The sequence below is a fragment of the Marmota flaviventris genome, chromosome 10 (genome assembly GCF_047511675.1).
Source record: "Marmota flaviventris isolate mMarFla1 chromosome 10, mMarFla1.hap1, whole genome shotgun sequence".
Lineage (NCBI taxonomy): Eukaryota > Metazoa > Chordata > Mammalia > Rodentia > Sciuridae > Marmota > Marmota flaviventris.
In genome coordinates this window covers 643,841-669,282 of record NC_092507.1, presented here as the reverse complement: position 1 = coordinate 669,282, position 25,442 = coordinate 643,841, and the positions used below count along the sequence as shown (strand labels likewise).

The window sequence follows — 25,442 nt, the reverse complement described above, 5'->3', positions numbered from 1 at the left end:
GTGTGTATAATTTATTTAGAGACAGGATCTCACTGAGTTGCTTAGCACCTCGCCATTGCTGAGGCTGGCTTTGAATTCACAATCCTCCTGCTTCAGCCTCCCGAGCCACTGGGATTTCAGGGTGTGCCACTGTGTCTGGCAGAAGTAGTTTTTTGTTTTTTTTTTTTTTTCCCAGTGGTCCTTTCCCATGGAACCGTTTGGAACGAGAGTAGCCTGATGTGACGTGTGGCTGCGTCTCTGGCTTCTCCATGCTCCTCAGAGTGTGTGGCTGCACCTTCCGCGTTCTTGACTCCTTTCAGGGTGGCACTCACCACCTGCACAGCCACCAGGTGGCTGCCAGTTCTAGTCACCTGCTGACCAAACAGCCTGTGGTTTGCAGGTGGGTCTTTCCCGCCCAGACCTGCACCCCGTCCAGCAGGGAGCTGCCAGGTCCTGGGCCTCGGCCTCAGGCTGAGGAGTGCACAGGACAGAGGCTGTTCCCTTCCCCACACCAGGTATGGCCTTCACTCTCATCCTGTGACCTCACTTGGCTTTTGTGTTACTGGGGGTGGAATCGGGTGCTTTACTGCTGAGCCACACTCTTAGACCTTTTTAGATTTTTATTTGGAGACAGAGTCTTGCGACACTGCCAGGCTGGTCTTGAGTTGCAGTCCTCCTGCCTCCGCCTCTCAGGTTGCTAGGACCACAGGTGTGCACCACTATGCCTGGCTGGCTTGGTTTTTTCCTGAGCTAATTCCAAAAAACAGTTGTTTACCACAAATCTGACCCCAAATTGGAACATGCTGCCCTACAAGAAGGTGGCCACAAGGAGTTCCCACCCATAGTAGGCACCTATACACCAGGCTGCCCAAGGTCAGCTCCTGGGAAACCACATCCTTCAGGTGGCCCCCAACCTGATCCTCATGGAGACATCTCACGTCCCCAAAGACCTGGAAGGGGAACTTGAGACATTAAAATGACTGTCTCCTTCAAGACTGCTAGCACCCTCAATGCCGCACACTTTCTTTCTCCCCAACACTCCTCCCTTGGGCCTTGGTTTGTCTGGGAAGCAAGCTTCCGAACCTAAGTTTGGTAACAAAGACTTATACAGCCCATCTGGGCACACTGATCACACCTGTATTCCCAGCAACTTGGGAGGCTGAGGCAGGAGGATCCCAAATTCAATGCCAGCCTCAGCAACTTAGTGAGGTTTTAAGTAAATTAGTGAGACCCTGTCTCTAAATAAAAAAGAAAAATGGGCTGGGGATGTCGTTCAGTGGTTGAGTGCTCCTGGGTTCAATCCCTGGTACCCAAAAAACACACAGTCCACATAAAACATTACCAGAAAAAGTTGTTAAAGGAAAGAAACTGACGATTCAAGGAAGAATACAAAGATGTAATAAGGAAATAGAAAATGACCAAACTTGTACATGATCAGAAGTCCATCCCACCCCACCATTCAAATCAGCAAAGGGTCAGGAAGTCACATGCTCAGAATCCTGGGGCTGCGGAGGGTGAAGGGCCTTTGCTAGCTATATTTTCTCACCCCAAAGTTCTACTTTGACTCCCACCAAAGGAAGAAGTGTAAACTCCAGCAAATTCAGACAAACACAGGCCAGTTTGCCGTGGCGTCTCTCCAAGGTGAAAGGACTCGCAGAGCCTCCTTTCAATGGGAAATGTGTGTCACCTAGGAGCATCTGGGGACAAATGCTGTCAACATGCAGAGGGTAGGCGCACACGTGGGGTCTGGGTCTCCCGGGCCTCTGGGTCTGTGTGTGGGCAGCAGAGCCAGGGCACTGTGCAGACCCTGCCCAGGAGGGAAGCTGCCCAGGCTCCCTGACATTGTTCAAAGTCAGTAAAATGCAACATCCCACGTGAAATGTAAAAATCTCTACAATATTGTTACAAATTTGCTTTTGAAATTACCAGGTACAGCCAGCTTGCTGAATAAAGCCGGGACAGATGGGCGGTTGCCAGCACGGTAGGCTTCATGCCAACCAGGAAGTTCTGCCCCAGAAGCTGTGCCCTGATTGTAGCTGGCAAAGGTCCTGCTCTGGGCTATCCATGAGGCCAGTGACTGGCAGAGTGTTGGAGAGGGCTGAGAGTGACAGGCAACGGGCGAAAGTGGGGGGCTCTCGCCTATGTGCCACCTCGCAGGGGCTGCGGCAGTAACCCTGTATAGGGATTGGGGGACGGCTCTCCTGGCCACAGCCAGTGGGTGCCAAGCATTAATTCTGGGGTATCGCTTCCTCAGACATCCCTGGCTCCTGCTCATGCCCAATCTTGAAAAGCCGGTTCCATATCCTAAGAGTCATTAGTGAAAGATCTGGAGGCTTCTTGGAGGCATTTCTGTTCAGATGTGACCGGGGCTTAGCCAATTCCAAGACCTGTGCAGTCCTCTGGATGCCAAAGTTAGGCAAGAGAAGACTGATATCTTGTTCGTTCTGTGGCTCGTTTTTGGGTTTTTTTTTTTTTTGTATCGGGGATTGAACTCAAGGGCACTCGACCACAGACACATCCCAGTAAACTATTTTGTATTTTACTTAGAGAGAGGGTTTCACTGAGTTGCTTAGAGGAGGCAGGCTTTGAACTCGCAATCCTCCTGTCTCAGCCTCCTGAGCCTCTGGGATTACCGGTGTGCGCCACTGTGCGGGCTTATTTCTTATTTCATTTTATGTTTTGTAGTTACTCTGGATTGAACGAGCGCACTTTACCGCTAAGCTACACTCCCAACCCTTTTATTTTTTATTTTGATACAGGGTCTCACTAAGTTACCCTGCTGGCCTGGAATTTGTGATGGCCCTGCCACAGCCTCCAAATATACATACTTCCCCAAATCCCTGTAAAAGCCTGGCTGTGTTCACAGACCTGGCCACTGTGCCAGGCTGGGGTTCCCATTCAGGTGAACACTAGAGTTTCACTTCTACTTCTTTCATTTAAAAATGTTTCCATTTTTAGGCCCAAGCCCTGACCCACTCCCTGAATACCCGCTACCCCTCCACCTACCCCTAATGTCCCTGGGGGGACAATCCCACTCAACGGGAGTGGGAGACACTAGGGCAGCTACCCCGAGATCAGACAGAGGAGGCTGACCTTAACAGACCCTTAGCTATATGACGGTGGAGAAACTAAACTAACGAAAAACAAGTGTAATACTTTAAAAGTTGCCCTGTGATCCTAGTGACTTAGGAGGCTGGGGCAGGAGTATCACAAGTTGGAGGCCAACCAAGAAATATGTCCCCCAAAGGGCTGGGGATGTAGCTCAGTGGTAGTGTTTCAGGAGACAAGGCAGGACACAGAAAATAGCAGGAATCAGTTTTATTTGGCTGCGGCCAGGCTCAGAGGGTACAGCTTTTGCTGTAATCAATTAATCCCCCTGAACTCCAAGTTCAGGCAGTTTCAGAACTTTATGCCCAGCGTGTAAGGAGAGGCTCAGAAGTTCACAGTCAAGTTCACACACACAAAAGTTTTTTCTTTTTACTGTTCTGGGCATGTTAACCCTTCAAGGACAGCGACTGAGAAGGGGAGTCTTCTCCCCTTTCCTTCCCTCACCCTGCCAGCTGTCACCACAGAGCCAGCTAGTGACATTATCTTTGATATGTAAACATCAAGGCCAGGGATCTAGTTAAGAGAACCTATTTTTCTTATCACACTCTGCATTTGCAGACACACTTCCCTTGAAAGCCTTTACAAACTGTTTCACATACACGTGCTCCATAGTCATAGATGTCGGTGAAGAAACAGTAAAGCGGTGCTGCACACCTGGCGCGCCGACCGCCCAGGCCGGGGGCCAGGTGAGGCCACAGGAGCCAGGAAGCTCCAGGACCCTGAGCCCCTGCGGAGGCTCTTGCTGAGAGTCCTAAGATCAGTTACGGAGACGCCTTCTGGAGGAGTTTAATTCCGATTTCCTGTGGGGGAGAGAGTGCCTCTACAAGGGCACCCCGGGTTCAACCCCAGTACCGCACAATAACACTCAGCCTCTGGCCCTGCAGCGACGCCGCCGCCGAGCACACCGCAGCCGGCTGGGCCGCCCCGCGGCGGAACCCGGAACCGCAGGTGCCGCGCAGGCGCGGGACGGCCCGGAAGCCACGCCCCAGGGCGGGCCCTCCGAGGCTCGGCCCACCAGCGCGCGCCGGGCGAGGTGGGTGGCTCCGAGGGCGGCCCCAGCGGCCCCGAGGCTGTGCCGCCGCGGCCTTCCTGGCCGGCCAGGCGCGCGGGGCACCGAGGGGCGGGCGCCCGCCGGGTGGCGAGGAGTGCGCCGGCTTCCTGTGCGTCACCTCCGGCCCCCGCCGCGGCCTGTCCCCGCTCCAGCCCGGGCCTGCGGGCCCCTCCCGCGAGGCGTCGCGGTGCCCACGAGCGCCGCCCCCTCTCCGGCCGGCCGCGGTGGTGGGCGGGTCCGGCCCGCCGCCCCCGGGCGGTGTCCGCCGAGCACGTGAGCCGGCACGAATGACAGCGCGCCGCCGCCGCCCGCCCCGCGTCGGCCCTGGCCCGGGACCCCTGCGGGCGGGCGGCCCCCGCGCCCCGCGCCGGTCGGTCCTCTCTGCCCCGCGCGCAACCACGTTGTGGTCGTCCGCGCGGAGACGCGGCCTCGGTCCCTCCTGCGGCGGCCACGCGTGCCGGGGACACAGGTAGGGCGGGGGGGCGGGGTCTCAGGAGCCGGTGACACAGGGCGGGCGGGGACACAGGGCGGGGGCGGGGTCTCGGGAACCCGGGACACTGGTCGGGCGGTGGACCTGGACCACACCGGTGGACCTGGACACTGGGGGCCGGGGATGCGGGTGGGGAGGTGCCCAACCGGGGCCAAGGCCCCGTGGCATGTGCCTCGCGAAGTCGCCCCTTCCTCCGTCGGGAGGGCAACACGCTGGGAAACTGGAACAGCGGTGCAGGGCAGGGCCCTGTGAGGTGGCAGCCCCGCCCCAGCCAGGCCCAGAGCTGCGGGTCCCGCGCGGGGAGTCTGCTTTAATCGTCGTGTTTCCGGCATTCTGACAAACAGGCAGTTCCCCGCAAATTTGTTCTCTGAGCAGGGAACATCTTTGCAGGCTTCTACAAAAGAGTAAAACAAAATGTACAACACCACTGTTTAAACAGGAATTTCTTGTTCAGTGGCTTTTTTAAAGGTCCTTTCCCCCCAAGTTCAGTGTACTTTATAAGTCTGCAAATAACATTTTAACACCGAATGAAACTACTAACATTAAAAGGGACATTAAGAGAGAAGTGCAAGGTGGGCATGGTGGTATACGCCTGTGATCCCAGTGACTGGGAGAGTTGAGGCAGGAGGTTGGCAAGTTCAAGGCTAGCTGGTCAAGTCAGCAAGGCTCTATCTCAAAAGTAAAAATTTAGAAAGGGTCGGTCGGGGGTGTAACTCAGTGGTAGAATGCCCTGGGTTCAGTCCCCAGTACTGAAGAAAACAAAAAGAGGAAATAGGAAGGTTTTCACATTAACATTATCCATTTTCAGTGTAGAAAAATGAGAGAATGTAGAAGAGAAAAGGAATAAAAATGGACTTGGTGTCCCCCTACTGGAGCTGGACACGGCCGGCACGGTGCTGTGTGCCGAAGCGTGGCATCCCGGCCGAGGGTGGCGGGCAGCATCTGTCCGCACTCTGTGCTTGAGTTCCTCGGGCACTCCTTGGTGTGTATTCCTGGGGGCTTCCAGTTTCTACTTGGGAGACCAGAGCTTAGCAAGCAGCCCCAGGCCAGGCAGAGGCTGGAGCCACTCAGGTGAGGATTCTGAACCCATGAGTGTGGGTTGTCAAGCGTGGATGTGCCCTGACACCCTCACCAAAAATGGAGACCAGTCAGGCAGAACACCTGGTGACATCTGCTTTGCTCCAGAACAGCTTCTGAACTGGGTCCATGGCCTGGAATCTAGGGACAGTGAAGATGTTGGCCAGAACGTTCTCTGGCCAGCAGGTCCGGTGCACGCAGTGCTGGCAGCTCGGGGACCTTGAAGCCCAGCATGTGCCCGCTCACTGGGGTCAGCACTGTGCAGCTTGCTCCCTGTGAGCCCAGCCTGCACACATCCTTCCGGCTGGGGCGGGAGGGACAGGAGCCACCCGCTCCATTTCTGGCCCGAGCAGGTGGGCAGCACGCCCACTCCCCAGCTCCAGCAGCTCTGTCCCCAGGTGAGGTTGGCCATGCACGCCCTTCCAGCATTTGTGTACCAGACGGCTGCTGACCTCAGTCCTTTGCAGAATAGGAATTGGGTCACGGAGGCCAAGAGGGATGGTGGCCAATCCAGTGGGGACTCCATGCTTTGCTACACTGTGTAGCTCTGGCTCAACCCCCTGTAGCCTGAGAGGGGCTGACAAGCCCCCAGGGGTCTTGTGGCCTCCCCAAGTGGGTGCTGCGCGGGATCCAAGCCCCAGGCTGAGCCAGGCACAGGTGGAAGAGTGTCCTTCCTTCGGTCACTCACACCTTGTTGAGGTTCACTTCTGCTGCCTGCCGTCCCCCCATGTCACCTTGCAAAAACTTTGGAACTGACTTTGGTCAGTGTGGGCTTGAAGTGCTGTCTCAGGGGGTTGACTTTTCATCCCTGATTGTTGGGGTGAGGCTGGAGTAGGCAGCCTCTGAGGTGACCCCATACCCCCTGCAGGGGGTCTGTGCAGGCCTGGCTTCCAGACCCTGAGCGAAGGGGTTGCCCCAGGAGGAGGTGGAAAGGGACCCCTGCCCTCACCCCACGAGGAGCTACTGATCTTCACCTCTTCACTGTGTGCCTGCACAGCAAGAGGGACTCAGAGAGTAAATGGTCTCTTGTTTCGTTTCTCTTTTTAAACACTGGGGACTGAGCCCAGAGGTCCTCTTCCACTGACTCACACCCCCAGCCCTTTTTATATTTTATTTTGAGACAAGGTCTTGCTCAGTTGTTGAGGCTGGCCTCAAACTTGCCATCCTCCTGCCTCAGTCTACCTAAGCCTCCTGAGCATGGGGCCACCACACCCAGACTTCAAACTTTGTATCTTAAGAAAAGTTCAGACTTCGGGAAGAGCCATGTGAGTGTTCCTGTGCACCCTCTGTCTGCCTCAACGTTGACATTTTACTTGGTCTCAGTGTGACTGTCTGCCGTGGGGAGTTAACTCCAACACAGCGTAGTGGACTAGTCCACAGGCTGTGGTGCCCCCTGGGGTCCCCCCGGGTGGGTGCCAGGACCGTGCCACCTATGTGTTTCAGACCTGCCTGACACCTCTCTGGGTTAGGTTTGCCATGGTGCAGGAAGACCCCTTCTGGGGTGGACGGAGCTCAAGCCTTGGTCTCCCATCTGGAGCTTTGCCTCTGGCCACAGGTTCCTGTCCTTCACCTGCAGGTGATGCAGGCCCTGGTTTCTGTGGGGAGAGGGTTCGCAGAGTGCGGCTCCACTGCCAGGCTCTGTGCAAGGGCTTGGTTCTTCCCTACCTGTCAGTCCTGATGGCTCTGTCTGCTTGTCTGTCTGCCTGATGGTGTCCTGTTTGGCAGCTGTGGAGACTGCTGTCCTCAGGCCTCTGGGTCCACCCCAAGGCTGCAGGCAGCTGCTCCTCCCTGCTGGCGGCCTGGTAGCTACTGATCCTTGATCTTTGATCCTCAGCATTGATCTGTATCTAAATGTTCTCCGGCCCCACAGCGGAAGTGTTTCAGCAAAGAGGACTTGCTCCTGCCTCTCCGGTCCCCAGCTGGGCTCTGCCCACCTCCTGCTCCCTGGCTTCTTCTCAGCTGTGACGGGCCTCAGAGCCTCCCAGTCGCTGAGGAGCTCCCTGGTGAGACCTGGTGAGATGCTGCTTCTGCCTCTCTGACTAGCGTCCATGGCCCTGGTGTGTGGCTTAGCCGAGGCTGTCTCAGGTCTATGGCAGCTGAGGTTCTCCCTTCGCTCTTCTCCCTCCTTCCTCTCTGGGCTCATTTCTTTCTGCGTCTCTGCTGGTTTCTGCCAAGAGGCCCTGGAGGCCACTGGAGGTGCAGGCGCCCTGTTCCAGGCCCCTGGCAGGTCCTGGTCCTGCCGCACTCCCCAGAGGCGGCTCCTCTGCCTGCCAGGGGTCTGCGGCTGCCTCCCCTCCTCATCTCCCCCACGACCTGGGCTTCTGGAGCAGTGAGCCCTCAGCTGCCTGGGCCTCGGCCTCCTTGAATTCTGTCGCAGATGTCCACACTGGTGTTTAGGGTGCTCCGGCAGGCTCCTGCCACAGGGGTGGAAGGGAGGCCAGGTGGGTGCAGAGCCCCCTTGTCCAGGGCCTCCAGGGAGGACAGCGGCCTGGGTAAAGCCTGTGGGTCTTGCTGGCCCTCACCTGGCCCTGATCCCTCCTCGTGGCACCTATGGTGCATAGTAGGTGAGTGGGCATCTGTGAGAGCCCAGCTGTCCTGAAGACAGGCTGAGAGTGAGCATGCGTCCCGAAGCTGAGGTCTCCTGGCCCCGATCTAGATGTGGTGGGCAGCAGGTGGGTCTGTTGAGAGGCCCAGGTCCCCCACCTGCTCCTCTCTGCCCTGGACCCTGAGGGAAGCTCAAGATTCACCGAGTGCCATCTGGCCGATGGCCAGTGATGGGCTTGTCTCGCCACGCGGCTGCTGCCAGCAGCACACAGGCTGCCTCACTGGGAGGACAGGTGGACCTGGGTACGTGCACACTCGGCCGTGTGTCCTAGCAGCTGGACAACGCAGGCCATTGGCTCCCTGGGTTCCAGCTCTGCATTTGCAGGAGATGGACAGCAGAACACAGGGAGGCAGTGAGAGCCTGTCCCACAATGTCCACGCCTGTCCTGGGGGTGGCACTGTGGCCCATTGCCTGGGAGGACACGGAAGCTCCGAACTCAGCCTGAAGAACAGCGGCTGTGGGCATCGCCCTGTCCACTGGGTTGCTCTACTGTTTCCCAGAAAGGAGGGAGTGGCCACCACCTCCACTGCTCCTGCTGCCCTCTCCGCCCCGGCCCCCTTGGTGCAGACTTTTGTCCCCAAGCCTTGCTCCAGGGGTCTGTTTTGAGCGAGCCCTACAAAGCAAGCCAAGGCCAGTTTGTGGAGGCTATAGCTGCAGGGACGCAGGCAGCCAGGGACTGGCACACCCCACCTTTCTGCTGGGGTCTTCCACAGGCAGCGGAGGCCAGTCTCAACTCCAGGGAGCAGGAGCAAGGGCCGGGCAGTGGGTCTGCAGGAAGGGCTGCCAGGTGCTCCCTCCATCCCGCATCCTGGCAGCTGGCAGTCACACCTGCAGTTCTCCCGGGACTTCAGCTGTTTTGGGGCCTGAGATAATCTTGAGATTATTTTTGGTCTTTGTCCTTAGTTCCTGGCACAGGACTCTTAAAGCCTTTGGGATTTCCTGAGTGATGGGAATATGCTGTTACTTGCCGGGTGCCTCTTTTGGGTGGAATGGAGTTTGTGCGTTGAGTGGCTCAGGCAAGAAGTCGAGCATCAGAGGGAGCTCTGCCTCCCCTCGGCCTCCAGGAAGTGCGCACTGGAGATCAAGCACCATGAAGACCTGACGGTCCCTCCAGGGTTGCTGAGCAGGCATGCCGGGAGAGAGGCGGTTGGGCCCAGGGCCTCTCATCTGTTGGGCAGTGTTTCCACGGTGATGTGTTCCCAGATCTGACAGCGGTCCTGGCAGAGTGGCTGGACTTGAGGGGATTCATGGGAACCCTGGTGTGTAACCATCACGCCCTGGGCCTGTGGACTTCTGCACCTCGACTGCTCTTGAGCCTTGAGTCGCCCCTTCAGTCTCAGGCGTGCTCCTGGCAGGGGAGCCCCGGCCCTGGCTTCCCTCCTGGCCTGCGGCTATGAAAGCACGCTGCCAGCTCCTCCGCTGAGACACTCAGCTGTTTTCTTCTTTGGTTGTCTTTGCTCTGAGTGACCCCGCAGAGCTCCAGACAGACCTTCTTAACGGCAGGGGAGCACGCCTCCCAGGGCCACCTGGCTCTTGCTAAACCTGGCTTAGGAAGTGCCTGGGTGATTTTCGCCTGTTGCTCCTGTCACCTGCTCTGGCTAGAAAGGTCACATCCAGCAGAGTCTCTGGAATCTGTTTGCTTCTGTCCTGCCAGCTACCCTGGGCACCGATGTGCACAGGGCCTGGGTGCCAGGGGTGGCGCGGCATAGTGGCTGTCCGCCTGTCCACCCTTGAGCACGAGTGAGGGGGCGTTCTCAAGGTGCTGTGGGCCTCTCTGCTGGCCACTGCAGACTCGGGAGGAGGTCGCACCATATCAGTGTCCTTTGGGAGTGGAGAGGTTAACAGGGCAGAGGACGGCATGGGCACAGGAGCAGGGCAGACAGTGGCCACTGAGGCCGTGCAGCGGGTGCATGGGAGAAGGGGTCTGTATGATGACTTCCTGTGCACATCTATGGCCAGGGAGCTCACCCTGTGGGTGCTGGTGTGGCCCAGGTGCTGGCTGGTGGAGGAGTGGCACAGCAGCCTGTTCTCAGGGAACGCTGCGGTAGTGAGGTGAAGGGACCATGTGTCTGGCTCCTGTATGAGGCCTTGGCCAGGAACAGAGCGTCCCAGGTGGCACCCTGGGCCCTTGGTTTCTCACTACCACAGTGAGCAGTGGGAGGGCAGGTGTCAGGCTGCCTCTAGCCCTGGATGACGCTGCCCATGTCACACAGCCTCATGGCCTCAGCAGAAACAAGGGCCCTGGGCTCTGGGGCCAGCATGACCTGCTGCTGTGGCAGCTTTGCCTGGAATGCCGTGACTTCCTCAGCAGGAACCGTGGGAGACCTTCCTGGCAGAGGGAGCTGCTCAGCCAAGGGTGAGCTGAGAGGCCTGTGCTCTGAATCCAGACTGTGTTCCGTCGCCAGACAGGAAGCCCACGCACCTCGTCTTCCCTTGCAGAGAACAGGGACAGTGGGAGCTGGTGTTGTTCCCCCAAGCTCAGGCAGTGCCTGTGTGACAGGTCCCAGGCCGGAGGGACAGGGTGCCTCTTGGTCTCCTTATCAGGATCTGGGTCTGCCGTGGAAGGGGGCACCCACAAGGGGCTGGGAAACAGCCCCCTGGCAATGGTGTGCTGGTGAAGGCGCGTGGGCAGCCATCTGGAGAGGGCTGTGCTGGCTAGTCCCACGGGCTATTTAGCTGCTTCAGAAAGGAGCCCCCAGGGTGCCCAGGGCATTGGATGATGGCAAGGTGACCGGTCTGCCTCCAGCCAGCCCTGGACCCGGTAGGAAGGGTGGGATAGAGCAAGCTCTCCCTGTGTCCCCATCTCAGGCTAGAGCCCCGGAGAGAGCCACCAGCATGGTCACCAGGGCAGATGGTGCTGCTGTGCTGGGACAATGAGGAGACAGCATTTCAGCGTGGACTGGATGAGCCGTCCTCACCCTGGGGCAGCGGGACCCTACGCACGTGGGTGGCCGAGAGAGGCTGCGGTTGCTGGCACAGTAATAGCCGGCTGGACAGATGGGTGGACTGTGGGAGGGGGCTGACCCCGGAGCCTCCAGCCTTGGCCTGCACCAGGAGTGGGAAGGGTCGCAGTCACACTGTGGGGAGTCGGGCCGGTCTCCACGGCTGACTGGGGAGCCTGGAGCACACAGGTGGAGGAGCAGGGAGCTGGGAGGCCTTGGGAGGCCGCAGCCTAGGACTCACCCATGAGGTGAGGTCTGGGTGGGGCTGTCCCGAGGTGGACCTGGGGAGGTCAGGGACAAGCAGAGCCACCCTGCTGCAGGCCGGGTGACTGGGAGAGCAAGGGAAGGTGAAGGGCACCCTTTTAAATGCAAAGCTGAGCCCAGAGAAGAGCGTGGCCAGGTGTCGAGGCAGGAACCCAGGACCAGGAGTCTGCTCCAGAGGCTCTGTCAGGCTGGGGCCCTGGACTCAGGTGTGAGTCTACTTTGGAAGGGGGACCTTGGTCCTTGTGACGGAGCAGGTCTTTGTCACCGAGGGTTGTATGGAGCAAGAACTAGGAGAGCGCCCTGGCACAAGGGAGAAGATGGGCAGATGTGGCCCTGCCCACAGCTGTAGGAGTGGCCATCTGGCGTGAGCATGGCTGCACAGGCCTGGGGCAGGGCACGGGCACGGGCAGGGGCAGCCTCAGCCTGGAGGCCACGGAGCTCAGCAGGGTCTTGGTCTCCTGCCAGGAAGGAGGGCGAGCCCAGAGGAGGGTGACCACTGAGGCTGAGCTACTGCAGTGACCAAGGCCTGCAGGGCCCTGGGTGGGGTGGGAGAGGAAGGGCCAAGGCCAGCCTGGCCTGCACTGTGGACACAGCCCTCAGGACCTGCTCGAGAGCTGCTGCGTGAGGGAGAGGAGGGTCAGCTGGGGGTGGCCAGCTTCGGGCAGGAGGATCCTGGCATTGGTACATTTTTTAGGGCAGTGGACTCTCGGTCCATCTGAAGACAAGCCTGAGTGCACGTGCCCTGTGCAGCCCCCGGTGGCTCTGGCTCTGGCTTCTCGTGCTGACCCAGCTCCTTCCCTCAGCAGCCTAGCCTCTGCCTCCGCGCCCTGCTGGGGAGAGCCAGTGTCAGGGGCCATGTTCGTGCCAGCCGGGACCACGGCGTCCTCTCCTCTGCCAGCATCCTCCCACCTGGGCAGTGGCCGTGACCTATGCTGCCCGCCCTCCAGATAAGCTGGTTCTCCTGGGCAGGACCCCAGCATGTCATCTTCCACCAAACCCGAGGCTCCGGAGAGCGCTCCCGACCCTGCAGAGGAGCCCAAGGGACAGGCGGCTCTAGCCTGGGGCGCTCTTCTCGGTCACCGAAGCGAGAAGATGGCCTTCACCAGGAGCGAGGGCAGCCCGGAGGAGAGCCTGCTCACTGTCACCATCACGGAGACCACAGTCCTCGAGTCAGGCCTGGGCGTGTGGAGCCCGCGGGCCCTCAGCTACCTGTCGCTCTGGTTCTTCCTCAGCTTCTGCACGCTGTTCCTCAACAAGTACATCCTGTCCCTGCTGGAGGGCGAACCCAGCATGCTAGGTAGTGCCCGGCCGGGAGGGAATGTGGGCGGAGGGCTCAGCGGGCAGTGTGGTCAGCGTGGCCCCCGCGCCCCTCAGGTGCCGTGCAGATGCTGTCGACCACGGTCATCGGGTGTGTGAAGATGTGCCTGCCCTGCTGCCTACACCAGCACAAGCCCCGGCTGGCCTACCCACCCAACTTCATCGTGACCATGCTCTTTGTGGGCCTGATGAGGTAAAGACTGGCACTCGCTCGAGTGTCCAGTTACTCCAGGCATGAGATGCCTCTGGCCACTGATGGTGGGAGTGCTTCTGCCGGCGGTGGCTGGGGCCCTGCTGGGGAGTGTCGGGCCTGGGCCTGAGGAGGCAGTTTGTGCATCTCCATGCCCTGTGTCCTCACCAGATTCTTTGTCAAGAACCAGTTTAGCATCAGCTGGAGGGAAGGTGCCTTCTCCCAGGGTGCTGCCCGGGTATCCTGCAGCCTGAGGGAGTCACACTCAGGGTGCTAAGCCATGGCCGGCAGGATGGTGCTGGCGAGGCTGGTCTGACCCAGAGTGCCAGTGCTGAGGATGCCCGTGCTTGCTGTTAGGTTCGCAACAGTGGTTCTGGGGCTGGTCAGCCTGAAGAACGTGGCAGTGTCCTTTGCCGAGACAGTGAAGAGCTCTGCCCCTATTTTCACCGTGATCATGTCTCGGATGATCCTGGGGGAGTACACGGGTGAGTGGCCCTGGAGCCGGGCTCACCGTCCTGTCCTCCCTGCAGTGTGCTCCAGCTCAGAGCAGCTACAGCCCTGCGGTCACAAAGTGCCAGCCCCTCGCCTCCCCTCCCCGACATTTGCTTAGTGGTCATGAGTGCCTACTAGGAGCCTCCTGTGCCTACCAGGAGTAGGGTGCTCACAGGTCAGAGGGCGCTGCGCCTCATGCCCCAGCCTGGTGGAGAGACCGGCAGCAGGGTGTCCGGGGTGGGGCCGGTCTCCAGTGGGCCCTAGGTGAGCTTCCTGGGGTTGCTGCACCATGCTCCCCTGAGCCTCAGCACTTGGCTCACCTTAGGACGGCAGTCGTTCCTGGGGACCTCCCATGACTCTCCATGTTGCCAGAGCGTGTCTGTGGGTCTCAGGTCTCTGAGGCCCAGCATACACCCCTCACAGAGGAGGGCCCCACTGTGCAGGCTGCTGCAGGGTGGGCCTTACTTGGGCTTCCTCTTGGTTTGTCTCCCTGTGACTTGAGGAGCTGGTGGCATTTGTTTTTGAGTCAAAGTGAAAGCCCCACCTGTCATCCGAGGGGGTGGGAGGAGCCTGGGCCCTTGGAGGGATCTGTGCCAGTCACCTGTGCGTCCTGCCCTTCAGGACTGCTGGTAAACCTGTCCCTCATCCCCGTCATGGGAGGCCTGGCCCTGTGCACAGCCACTGAGATGAGCTTCAACATCCTGGGCTTCTCAGCTGCATTGTCCACCAACATCATGGACTGGTGAGTCACTAAAGGTGTGCAGGATGGGGGTGCCTGGAAATGGCGCTGGCCCTCCTCCTGGATTCACGGGTATTCACGCCCAGCCCAGGCTGGCTCAGAGTCACTCCTGCGACTCAGCAGGGCTCCCAGTGCCTTTTCCTGAATAGCAAAGCGGTAAGTCCCCAGTGAGGCACCTTCTTCTCAGAAGCAAGCCTGACCCTGAGGATGCAGTCCTACTTCAGACGCTGTTCAAGCCGACAATCACCAGGCCGCAGGCTGAGCCACGCACGGGCTCTGGGCCGTGGTGGTGCTCACAGGTGCGTCTGCTCTCCTGGTTAAGTGGCCGTCCACGTTCAGCTGCAAAGAGGCTACCTCTGGTGGCAAGAAACTGCCACATAGCCAGGCCCTGGGAGGCGTGCGGTGGTGCTGGGGTCCTGTGCAGGCAGAGGCCAGGACGCCTTCCAGCCACTGTTTTGATTGGTTCCCCACCCGCTGTCAGCCCTGCAAAACCTTCTCTCAGGGTTACTGACTACTGCTGGGTCCCTCTCATTTCTGAGTGAGGTAGGGAAAAGCAGCCGGGCTTCCAGGAGCAGGAGCAGGTCGGCACTCCTCTCACAGCAGGGAAGAGCTGGCAAGTCTGAATAGTGCAGCTGCCTCTAAAAGACAGGAATCATCTTTCTGTTTTGGTCCTGGTGTTGAACTGGGGTGCTCACCCTGAGCTGCACCCCGAGCTCCATGCTCCACCCAGGCTCCACCCCGAGCTCTATCCCGAGCTCCGCCTGACCTCCAACCTGAGCTGCATCCTGAGCCCCAACCCGAGCTCCAACCTGAGCTGCATCCTGAGCTCCTGACAGCCCTTGCTACTCTCTTGCACTGTGTTTGTGTCCTAGGAGGGTGCCAGGGCCGCACCACCTGTGCGTGTGGTAGGTCTCTGTCAGCTTGTTGGAGGGGCATCATGGCATCGGGTGTCCACAGCCTGATTTCCAGGAAGGCCTCTTGTTCACACGCAGGCAGCACTTCATGTTCACAGGCAACCTGCTGGGTCCTGTGCTCGAAGTCCTGGTTTCTGGCTGTCCTCGGAGCATCCTGGATGGCAGATTGCCTGGCGGAGCTGGGAACCTCTGGAAGGGCTCGGGCCAGGGTCACAGAATCTCGAGCCCGAGCCCTAGTCCGGGCCCGTGGCGGGCCAGTGAGTGCTCACATCGCCTGTCCTCTAGGATGCTGGCGTAGTTTAGTCACAGCTCACACTGTGCTGAGTTCTGAGTGCTGGGTGCTGGCGAAGACACATGTCCTGTGTCCCCACAGCCTGGTGTTCGTGAGCTCCAGCTGTGTTTTCCCACAGGGTCTCCATGTAGGTGAAGTCTGTTGAGTCATGCCCTCCTCTGGGAGCCCCAGGTGCCTGACTGAGGCAGGCTGTGACTCGTGGCAGTTTTATCCAAGAAGGGTTTTGTGAAGCCCGAGACAGGACCCTGAGTACTTCCTCTTGCCCACCCGTGACGGGCGGCATGGCGCCCACCTCCCAGCAGGCAGATGCTTGGAACCCCTGGTGGGGCACGTGCTCCCAGCAGGTGCTCAGCGCTGTCCACCAGGCATGGCCATTAATGTCACTGCTAACAGGAAGCCCAGCCCCTGCTCCTGAGGGCCACGCCGACTCAGTTCCATCCTTAACCTTCTCTTCTCTCTGTTCTAGTTTGCAGAATGTTTTTTCAAAAAAGCTCCTCAGCGGGGACAAATACCGTTTCTCGTAAGTATCACAGAGGGGGGACATCTGATTTTGTAAGGCCCATGAGGACTTTTGCCCATTTAAGTTTCCAAATACCGTTGGACAGGATGGCACACACCTGTGATCCTAGTGACTTGGGAGGCTGAAGCAGGAGGATCTAGAGTTCAAACTCTAGCCTCAGCAATTTAGTGAGATCTTGTCTCAAAATAAAATATAAAAAGGACTGGGGATGTGGCAAGGGAGTGGTTATGTGCCCCTGGGTTCAATCCCCAGTGCCAAGAAGGAAGATTCCAGATGCTCCTGGAAGACATGACATGTTTCCCCTGTGGCTTAGGGGGCTTTGAAAGTATTTTGTCAAAAAGTAGGGGAAGGCCGGGCATGGTGGCACATGCCTGTACTCCTAGCGGCTCGGGAGGCTGAGACAGGAGTATCATGAGTTGAAAGCCAGCCTCAGCAACAGCGAGGCAAGGCGCTAAGCAACTCAGTGAGACCCTGTCTGTAAATAAAATACAAAATAGGGCTGGGGATGTGGCTCAGTGGTCAAGTTCCCACGAGTTCAATCCCTGATACCCCACCCCCCCAAAAAAAAATAGGAGAAAAAGAAAACTCAGGGAAAGGACCCTTCAGCTTCCTTGTAGGCCTGTCTGACAGCCAGCCTGGTCCTTGTTGCCTTCTCAGTTCTGGGCAGCCATGGGTGTCCACGACTGTGTGTCAGCACTGTGATGTGTTCTTTCGTGAAATCCCCAGGGAAATCCCAGCCCCCAGGCACGGGGAGGTCAGGAGTCTTCTGTCCCCACAGGGCCCCGGAGCTGCAGTTCTACACCAGCGCTGCTGCCGTGGCCATGCTGATCCCTGCCTGGATCTTCTTCATGGTGGGTTTTAGAAGTGGGCATCCCACTGTAGCTGGGCCCCATCTCTCTGGCAATTCCTGACACAATGACTTACCTTTGCGAGTCGATGGCTGTGCGGTATGTGCTTTAGAGTGGGCTGTACATACAGGAGCTGCCCACAGCTGCAGCAACTTGCAGAGATATCTGTGTGAGGATTTTTAGATTTGTGTAAATTATTTTTTTAACTGGATTTAATTTTTGCAGTGCTGGGGATTGAATGCAGGGCTCTCTACCACTGAGCTGCACTCCCATCCCTTTTTACTTTTCTCACTACGTTGTGGGGGTTGACCTTGAACTTGCCATCCTCCTGCATCAGCCTCCCAAGTCACTGGGATCACAGGTGTGCAGCAAGTGATAAAATGCCTGCTGCAGAACAGGCAGTGTTGGGAGTGAAGCCCGAGCCGCCCTCCCTGGCCTCACTGCCACACTTACCTGTGCGTGGTGGTGTGAGTCCACGCGTGTGCCAACGCACGCACCATGCACGCGTCACACCTGTGCAGACCTTTCCCTCCACCGTGGACACGCCCAGCTGGGGGCCCTGGCTGCCTCCCGCCCTCTCCTTTTGGGAACAGTGGCGCGTTTCTCCCACCCTGGTGCCGTACACCCACGAGGGCGTTTCCTGGGTCACCTTGTCAGAGCTGGAGCGTGCTGCGTGTCTGCATATTTCTTTATCGTGATGAAACACACAGGACAAGAGCTTCCTGTCTCGATCCTGTCAAGTACAGGGGCACTAGGCAGAGCATGTTCCCCGTGTCCATCACACAGCCCACCCAGAACTTCCTCTCCAGCCCAGACCTGCGCCCTGTCCAGGGCTCCCCTCCCTCCCCAGCCCCATCGCCACCACCTCCTCTCTGGCTCTGGGCAGTCAACTCCTCTGAGGGCTCCTGCTGGTGGGATCCACAGTGCTTGTGTTTTGTGTCTGGTTAGCACGACCTTTTTTGTATGTGTGGTGCTGGGCATGGAACCCAGGCCTCGTACATGCCCACGGGCGCTCTGTCCCCAGGTTGCCCGCCGCCCAGCACAGCTTTTCTGAGGTTCTTCTCTGATGTGGCATGTGCCAGCCTAGCTCCTCCTTAAGGCCGAGTGTTCCCCAAGTGTAGGCAGACCGCTCTGGTTTGTCCACTCACCATCCGTAGGCACTCGAGTTGGTCCTGTTTTGGTCCCCGAGAGTGCTGCTGCTGGGAACTCCGGTCACACGTCTCCCTGGGAGGCCCTGCTTTCAGCTCTTTGGGTATGTGCCCGGCAGTGGGACTGCGGGATGCTGCAGTGACCTGTGTTTGAATCCTGGAGGGACTGCCACCCTGGTCACCACCACACCGTTGCGCAGGTTCCTGTTTGCCCAGACCCTCTGCAGCACTTTCTGGCTTGGTTGGCTTTTGGCGGTAGCTGTCCTCACAGAAGTGAGGTGGTTCTGTCGTCCCTCGTGACAGCGTCTGTGTGCTTGCGGGGGATCCCGAGTGTGGCAGTTCTGCAGGGACCTTCCTGTGTGCCCTCCTTAGCGGGCCAGCAGAGCAGCCTTTGGTTCTGGCCCTAGGACGTGCCCATGATGGGGAGGAGCGGGACAAGCTTCAGCTACAGCCAGGACATGCTGATCCTGCTCCTGACAGATGGTGCCCTGTTCCACCTTCAGAGTGTCACTGCATATGCCCTCATGGGGAAGATCTCCCCGGTGACGTTCAGGTAAGCAGAGACTTCCCGAGGGGCACAGTGTGCCCGGTGTTTTGCAGAGAAGACCTGAAGTCTGGCATCTTCCGTGGTGACGCCTGGTGCCCCGTGCCCAGTCGCTGGGCCGTTCTGCACCAGCACCATGTGAAGTGCAGTGAGCTTGAGAGCAGAGTCCCCACAGGTTTCCACTAGAAGTTGACATTAGAGACGTTTTGGGGACTGGCTGAGTGTTTTTCTCAACAGAGCAGCCAGTGGCACTGTCTGTGACAGTGGGACCTTCTGCCTTTGTGCTGTCCAGCACAGGAGCCGCTGGCCACACCTGGCTCCTGAGCACTCGAGATGTAGCAGGTGCAGCACCAAACAGGGATCCCTTTTGCGTGTGGTGCCGGGAGTGGTGGCCAGGGCCTGGCCCATGCAGGGCAAGTGCCCCACCCCTCAGCTGCACCCACTCTGGGTACTTTTTTTTTTTTTGGTACCAGGGATTGAACTCAAAGCACTTAACCACTGAGCCACACCCGCATCCCTCTTTTGTATTTTATTTAGAGACAGGGTCTCATGAGTTGCTAAGAGCCTTGTCAAGTTGCTGAGGCTGGCTTTGAACTCGTGATCCTCGTGCTTCAGCCTCCCTAGCCACTGGGATCACAGGCATGTGCAACCATGCCTGGCCCTTTCTCTCATTCTTTAGAGAACAGGCTGAAGTATTTAGTGGCAAAATGGTGCAGTGTCTATGAGTTATTTTAAAATACCTCAACACAAAGAAAGAAAGAAGCACATGTAGAAAAAGCTATTCACCAAATCTAGCTGCTGAGAATGTGGCTGTTGGCTGCCATGTTTTTCCACTTTTCTGTTTGACATTTTTCATAACAAAAAGTGACCCCAGAGAAAGAGGGAAGGAAGGAGGGACGGGGTTTCGCCCTGTCTCCCACAGGCCCCGTGCAGCTGCACCCGGGTGCCCACGGGACTCTCCAGGCCGGCTGCACGTGGCCTGGGCTGAGCGTCCCCTGCCTCTGCCCTGTTGCCACAGCGTCGCCAGCACCGTGAAGCACGCCTTGTCCATCTGGCTCAGCATCATCGTCTTCGGCAACAAGATCACCAGCCTGTCAGCCGTCGGCACCATTCTCGTGATGGTGGGTGTCCTGCTCTACAACAAGGCCAGGCAGCACCAGCAGGAAGTCATGCAGAGCCTGGCCACAGCCACCAGCTGGGTCCCCGAGGACGATACAGAACCAGTGGGTCCCCAGGACCCCAGACAGCATGTTCACCCCTGAACATGGGAGGCCCCTGGCTGCCTGGGCGCTGCATGCTCCCCCTGCCGCTGCATGGTCCCTGGAAACCAGCCAGGGCTGCCCCCTGCATTACACAGTGGGCTGAGGGCCAGAGGCTCGTGGGACACAGACTCCACTGACAGCTGAGCACTGGAGGAGGGACCAGCCTGCACCCCCGGGCTGACCAGGCTGCAGCTGGGCCAGACCCCACCACCTCTGAAGGGACTACTGGGCCACATGTGCCCGGGCTCCAGTGCCAACACGAGCTTCTCCCTGCCTGGTGCCAACAGAGACCTCAGCTCCCACACCAGCCACCACAGGCCCCGAAGCTGCCTGGTCCCCAGCCATCCACAGACACTGGCCACAGTGTCCCCTGTGGGCTACCTTCCCAGGTGCCAGACCTGAGCAGGTGGACAGGTCCCTAAGCAGAGGTCTCAGCTGCTGAGAGGGGGCTAGACTCCTCTCTCTGCTTCAGAGCTGTCCTCATGGAGGGCCCTATGGCTGCCATTTGACCCCATAGCCACAACATCGTGTGACAGGGATTGTCCACTGAATTGCTCTGTGAGGGGAAAAGCCACCCATCACAGCCTGGCACCGTGCCCCTCACCCTTCACATCCTGGCACTGAGCCCCTCACCTCTGGGGGGTGGTTGTTCATTCTGGAGGCTGAGGACAGATCTCTTTGGGGGGTTAGCTCCATTCACATCTCAGACTCATGTGTGTGAAGCAGGCTGTTCTGAGGTCCCTGATCTCCTGCTGGACCGCCCTGCTGGACTCCGCGGGGGGCAGCTGAGCAGGGGAGTCCTTGCAGAGCACTTAGCACTCAGGTTATGCTGCGTGACACTCGACTTTCCAACAAAGCTGCAGCCACCTGGCTTGTGGACCTGGTGTGTCAGGTGGCCATGTCCAGGCACATGGCCATGGCTGCCCCCGAGGGACCACGATATGGTAGCGCCCCAGCCACTGGGCGGACTGAGTCTCAACTGGGTACTAGAGCTGCAGTCAGGCTGGCACTGGCTCTGCCCTTCGTCCTGCTGGAGTCTGACCTGGGTGCATGCACTCTTTGGCCAGCCAGTCTGAAACCTCTCTGTGCCCTGAGCTTGGGCTTGTGCTTGTGGGCTGCAGCCACTGGCACCCACTGTTCCCGGGCTTATCCCCTCACCACTCGTCAGGTTAGGGGCAACCATCATCAGCTCACTGGTTTTTCAGTTGGTTTCTCAGCTGGGGAATAGGAAAACAGTTCCTCCCAGAAGTAAACTCCCAGAAACAAAGAGCAATAATTATGCCTCATTTCTTCCCACCTACTTGAAAAGGTTTTTCATGATGATGGATCAAAATGAGGTCTTTTAACCCACAAGCCGCCTTGTTAAAGAAGCTGGCCTGTGTGCGAGGATGGGCCAGCTGTGTGCTCCTGCACGCAGGGTCACCTCCACTGTGAAGATGTTTTCCTGTGTGATTCTGCCCAGGGTTCTGTTTCCTTCCTCTTCTGCTTTCCCCCAAAACTGAAGAAAAAGAGGTGGAGGTGGCATTTGGGTGGTGCTGTTGGATTGATTTGCCCCAAGGCCTGGTCCACTCCCAAGCACATGCTACCAAGCTCTGACAGAGTGGGGGGCAGACACTTTTGAGTTTGCTGAGAGGTCCAGGCGCCTGGCTTCCGAGTATTGTTTCGAATTTCTGGTGCGCTGTCTCCTGTGGAATTAGGAAGTTGCCTGTTGTGACTCACCCCTCCCCTCCTGCTTCAAAAGCAGCGCTCAGCTTGTTTTGATTTCCTTAAATCACTAGCAAGCAAGGCAGTTCCTGTAACGATGCTTTGGAGACCTCCATGCATCCTGGGCAGGAAGATGGTGGAAGCCTAGCTTGGCCAACACCAAGCCCTCACCCACACCCACCTTCCTTCCCGTCTTGCACCAACCCCTACTTCTCCTGGCACTTCTAGGACATACCCAAGGCCTGGCTTGGCCCTGTGCTGACGATTCTCTCTTATTATGTCTGTCTAGTCTTTTATGGAACCATGACACATGTGGTGTGGGAGCCCAGGTGCTGGACCGCTGCTGGGCTGGTAACTCCTCCTGTGGCCTTGGTCTGTGCCTTGTAAACAGCACACCAACCAGACCTTCCCAGTGGGGTGTCTGCTTCTTCCTTAACCCATACTTAGAGGTGTATAGATTTCAAATATTGAAACAACTTCCATGGGGGCTGGGGAGTAGCTCAGTGGTCGACCACTTGTCTAGGGTATGCAAGGCCCTGGGTTCCATCCACAGCACTACAAGGGAAAAATGAAAACCTCCACTACTAACTGCATAAAATGCTTTTTAAAAAATCTGATAGTCATAATTTTCTGTATATCAGCATTAAGAGTCTGCCTGCTGGGAAGTTGAGAACACTCTTGCACAATTCAAAATGTGTCTTTAATTTTTGAAAAATGAACAGTGAGTCAGAGACAGTTTTAAAAAATGCTGCATAAAGAAATCAGCAAAATAGAGCTGCTTTGTAGCATGTCTTAAAATACTTGTCAGAAACTTGTGGGCTTAGCTTCCCTGTGAATGACCACTAAAATGGGTCAGTGGACAGCAGAGGCACCGCAGCTTTTATACCTGTCCAAGCGATGGGCGTGTGTGTTTTGTTTAGGTGCTGGGGCACTCCATCACCAAGCTACAGCCCAGCCCTTTTTATTTTTTGAGAGAGTCACTAAATCACCCAAGCTAGCCTCAAACTTGCCATCCTCTTGCCTCAGCCTGCTAAGTTGCTGTGGTCACAGGTGTGTGCTACTGTGCCCAGCTCCAAGCATTGTGCTTTCTAAGGTCTGGAAGTATTTACACTGTTACCCTGGGTTGGAAAAAGTAAGCACCTATGTTATCATAGAAATCAATTTTTAAATTTTTTTTTGTAGTTGTAGATAGACAGAATGCCTTTACTTTTTTTTTTTTTTTAATGTGGTGCTGAGGATTGAACCCAGTGCCTCAGGCATGCTAGGCAAGCACTTTGCCACTGAGCTACAGCCCCAGTCCCAATTTTTTTGTGGGGGTGGGGCTTTCTACCAAGGGCTTCATTCCTTCTTAAAATATGTTCACTGCCTGGTTGGAACTTCTTTTATGTGGGATCAAACCCAGAGCCTAGCTCATGGTAGGCAAGTGCTCTACCTCATGGCTACGCCCTCCACCTATTAAATTAAAAAATGAGAACATCCCTGCTCCTCTGCCCTGTCTAAGGAGCCAAGAGCAGATCCTTCAGATCATGCTGATTGTGAGTTGCTGCTAACTGCAACTCAGTACAGAAAACTTCAACTTCACACTCTCTGGGATATTTCTCCCTGTTTTGCTGGGGTTCTTGATTCTGGGTTTGGTAGTTGCTGGACCATTACTCAGACATCCAAATTCAGTTTGAAAAGTCTTTTGTTTTTGGTTTTCATTTCTGGAAAAGTGCATTCAGCTCATTTGCAATTTCTAAACTATTTGCAGACATATGCTCCTGCCTTCAGGGTATTGTAGACTCCATCCCAGAGGACTACAGTAGGGTGACATTCCCACGCTGAAAAACTTGATAATCATATCAGTAATTGCCTGCATCAGAGCCAAATTACATTTGCTTTATACCAAACAAGACTGTGGAGAACTATCATACAAAACGTTTATGCTGTTTTGTGTGTCACCAATTTCAGTATTTATGTGACTAGATTAATGCTTTCAAAAAATTTGGTTCTCTTAAATAACTTAGGTGAATCCCTGTTAATTCCACTCTGGTAATAAATTGGTACTGTGTAATTAATCCTGTGGATGCCTCCTGGTTACTTTTGTCTAAATGAAGCAGCTAAGGTAGCCATGGTCAGTGGCTCATGTACTGCAAAAGGGGGATCAATGTCAAGTGTGCACTTCCATTCTCCTTTGTATCTCTTCCATTTATGCCAACAAAATTATCAAACTCGGTTTCTTATTGCCTTCACCAGTTTCTGGCAGGGAGGGAGGGGAAAAATAAAGGCTCTCTGGTAACTAAAATTCGGGAAGTAAACATTTCATTCAAGGGGGGAAAGAATCCCAATACCCCTCAACTTTTTTTATGCCTTTGTCTATTTCTTGTTAGTCTTCTGCATTTTTGCATTTTCAGATCCATGGCTGTAACTTCAGTCGTCTCTTCAAAATGATTCAGGATGTTGCTGGACTTTTTTAAAAGTCCACAGCATAACTTGACATGGATATATGGAACACTAGTCCCATTTTAGCAAGTCTCCCAAGAAAGTTCTGAATTCTGTAGGCTGAGTGAGACTTAGGGACCCTGAAAAACAAAACCGGCCATGGATTTGAAAAGCATCTTTTCAAAAGAACAATGCAATAGCATCACACTGTGAAGCTCTCTCCCTGCTCTATTTTTGTACACGTTTAAAAAAACAAAATTATAAGGGCTGGGGTTGTGGCTCAGTGGCAGAGCGCTTGCCTCACACACATGAGGCACTCGGTTCTATCCTCAGCACCACATAAAAATAAGTCAATATAATAAAGATTTTTAAAAAACTTATGGCTAGGGTTGTGGCTCAGTGGTAAAGTGCTCGCCTGGCATGTGTGGGGGCTGGGTTCCATCCTCAACACCACATAAAAATAAAGATGTTGTGTCCACTGAAAACTAAATATTAAAAAAATTCTCTCAAAAAAAAATGAAAGTATTAAAACAAACAAACAAAATTATGAGCCAGGCACAGTGACTGAACGCCTGTAGTCCCAGCAGCTCAGGTGGCTGAGGTGAGGATCACCTTAGCAACTTAGCAAGACCTTTCTCAGGTCTTAAGCAACTTTGAAAGACCATGTTTCCAAATAAATTTTAAAAAGTGGGATGCGACTCAGTGATTAAGCACCTCCGGGCTCAATCTCTGGTACCAAACAACAAAACAAAATCAGCCAGGTGCCCATGGAGCAGACGTGTCATCCAAGGCGGGAAATGAAGCAGGAGGATCACAAATTCCTGCCAGGCTGAGTAATTAGCAAGATCCTGTCTCGAAATAACAAAAAGGACTGGGCATGTAGCTGGTAGAGCGCTTGTCGAGCATGTGCGAGGTTCTGGAGCACTGACTCTCCCCGCCAAATTACAACAAAAGTTCTTAACTGGCTTTATTTGCGATTCCAAAATGGGAGTGAATCGAATGACTGGACCCCTGAGCAGAGAAGTTGTTACGACAGAAAAATGTCTGATCATCCCAAATTTGCTCGCGTGGACAGGCTGGAGCGGGGCTTCCTGCAGCCCGAGCCCCGACGCTCGTTCCCCAGGCTCGGAAGGTTTCCGCTGCGTGGCGTGGCCTTAGCACCAGCGCGGCGCGGTGGTCCGTCGCGGGCCCCGGGGCCCCCGGGAACCGCGGGAGGACGCAGCTCTTCCGCAACAGAGCGCTCAGCGCGTCGCCGAACCCGGCCGCCCCTCGAGCAGACAAGCCCGGCGGTGGCGCCGCACGAAGGGTGCGGTCGCCTCCGTCCACCTATCGGCCTCAAAGAGATAGACCCAAACCAGTGTCGCTCTCGGGGCAGGACTCGCCCAGGACGGCGCCACGACGCCTGCGTCACCAGCCCGTGACGCTCAGAGCCACAGCACGCGACGACTTCCTCGCCTCTAGTCCTAGACCGGAAGTTGCCTTGCCCCGTGCGTCATCAGCATGCGCCGACCACAGGAAGTGGCGACACTCCTGAC

General features: G+C 56.6%; 1 protein-coding gene across 9 annotated transcripts; it reads left to right on the top strand.

Moving 5' to 3' along the window:
* The first annotated feature begins 4,199 nt into the window (after positions 1 to 4,199).
* On the top strand, positions 4,200 to 23,770 carry Slc35e2b (solute carrier family 35 member E2B). Of its 9 annotated transcripts, none has more exons than XM_071617260.1 (10): positions 4,212 to 4,607; positions 7,576 to 7,708; positions 12,323 to 12,813; positions 12,891 to 13,026; positions 13,381 to 13,508; positions 14,137 to 14,257; positions 15,927 to 15,980; positions 16,759 to 16,831; positions 18,384 to 18,529; positions 19,539 to 23,770. In XM_071617260.1, the coding sequence occupies exons 3-10, from the start codon at positions 12,495 to 12,497 to the stop codon at positions 19,780 to 19,782; spliced, it is 1,221 nt and encodes a 406-aa protein (XP_071473361.1). In that variant the 5' UTR covers positions 4,212 to 4,607; positions 7,576 to 7,708; positions 12,323 to 12,494; the 3' UTR covers positions 19,783 to 23,770. The 9 variants fall into 9 exon arrangements, with proteins under 9 accessions (XP_071473363.1, XP_071473361.1, XP_071473360.1 ...); XM_071617259.1 differs by having other exon boundaries at positions 12,320 to 12,813; XM_071617257.1 differs by having other exon boundaries at positions 7,576 to 7,718.
* The last annotated feature ends 1,672 nt before the right edge of the window (positions 23,771 to 25,442 follow it).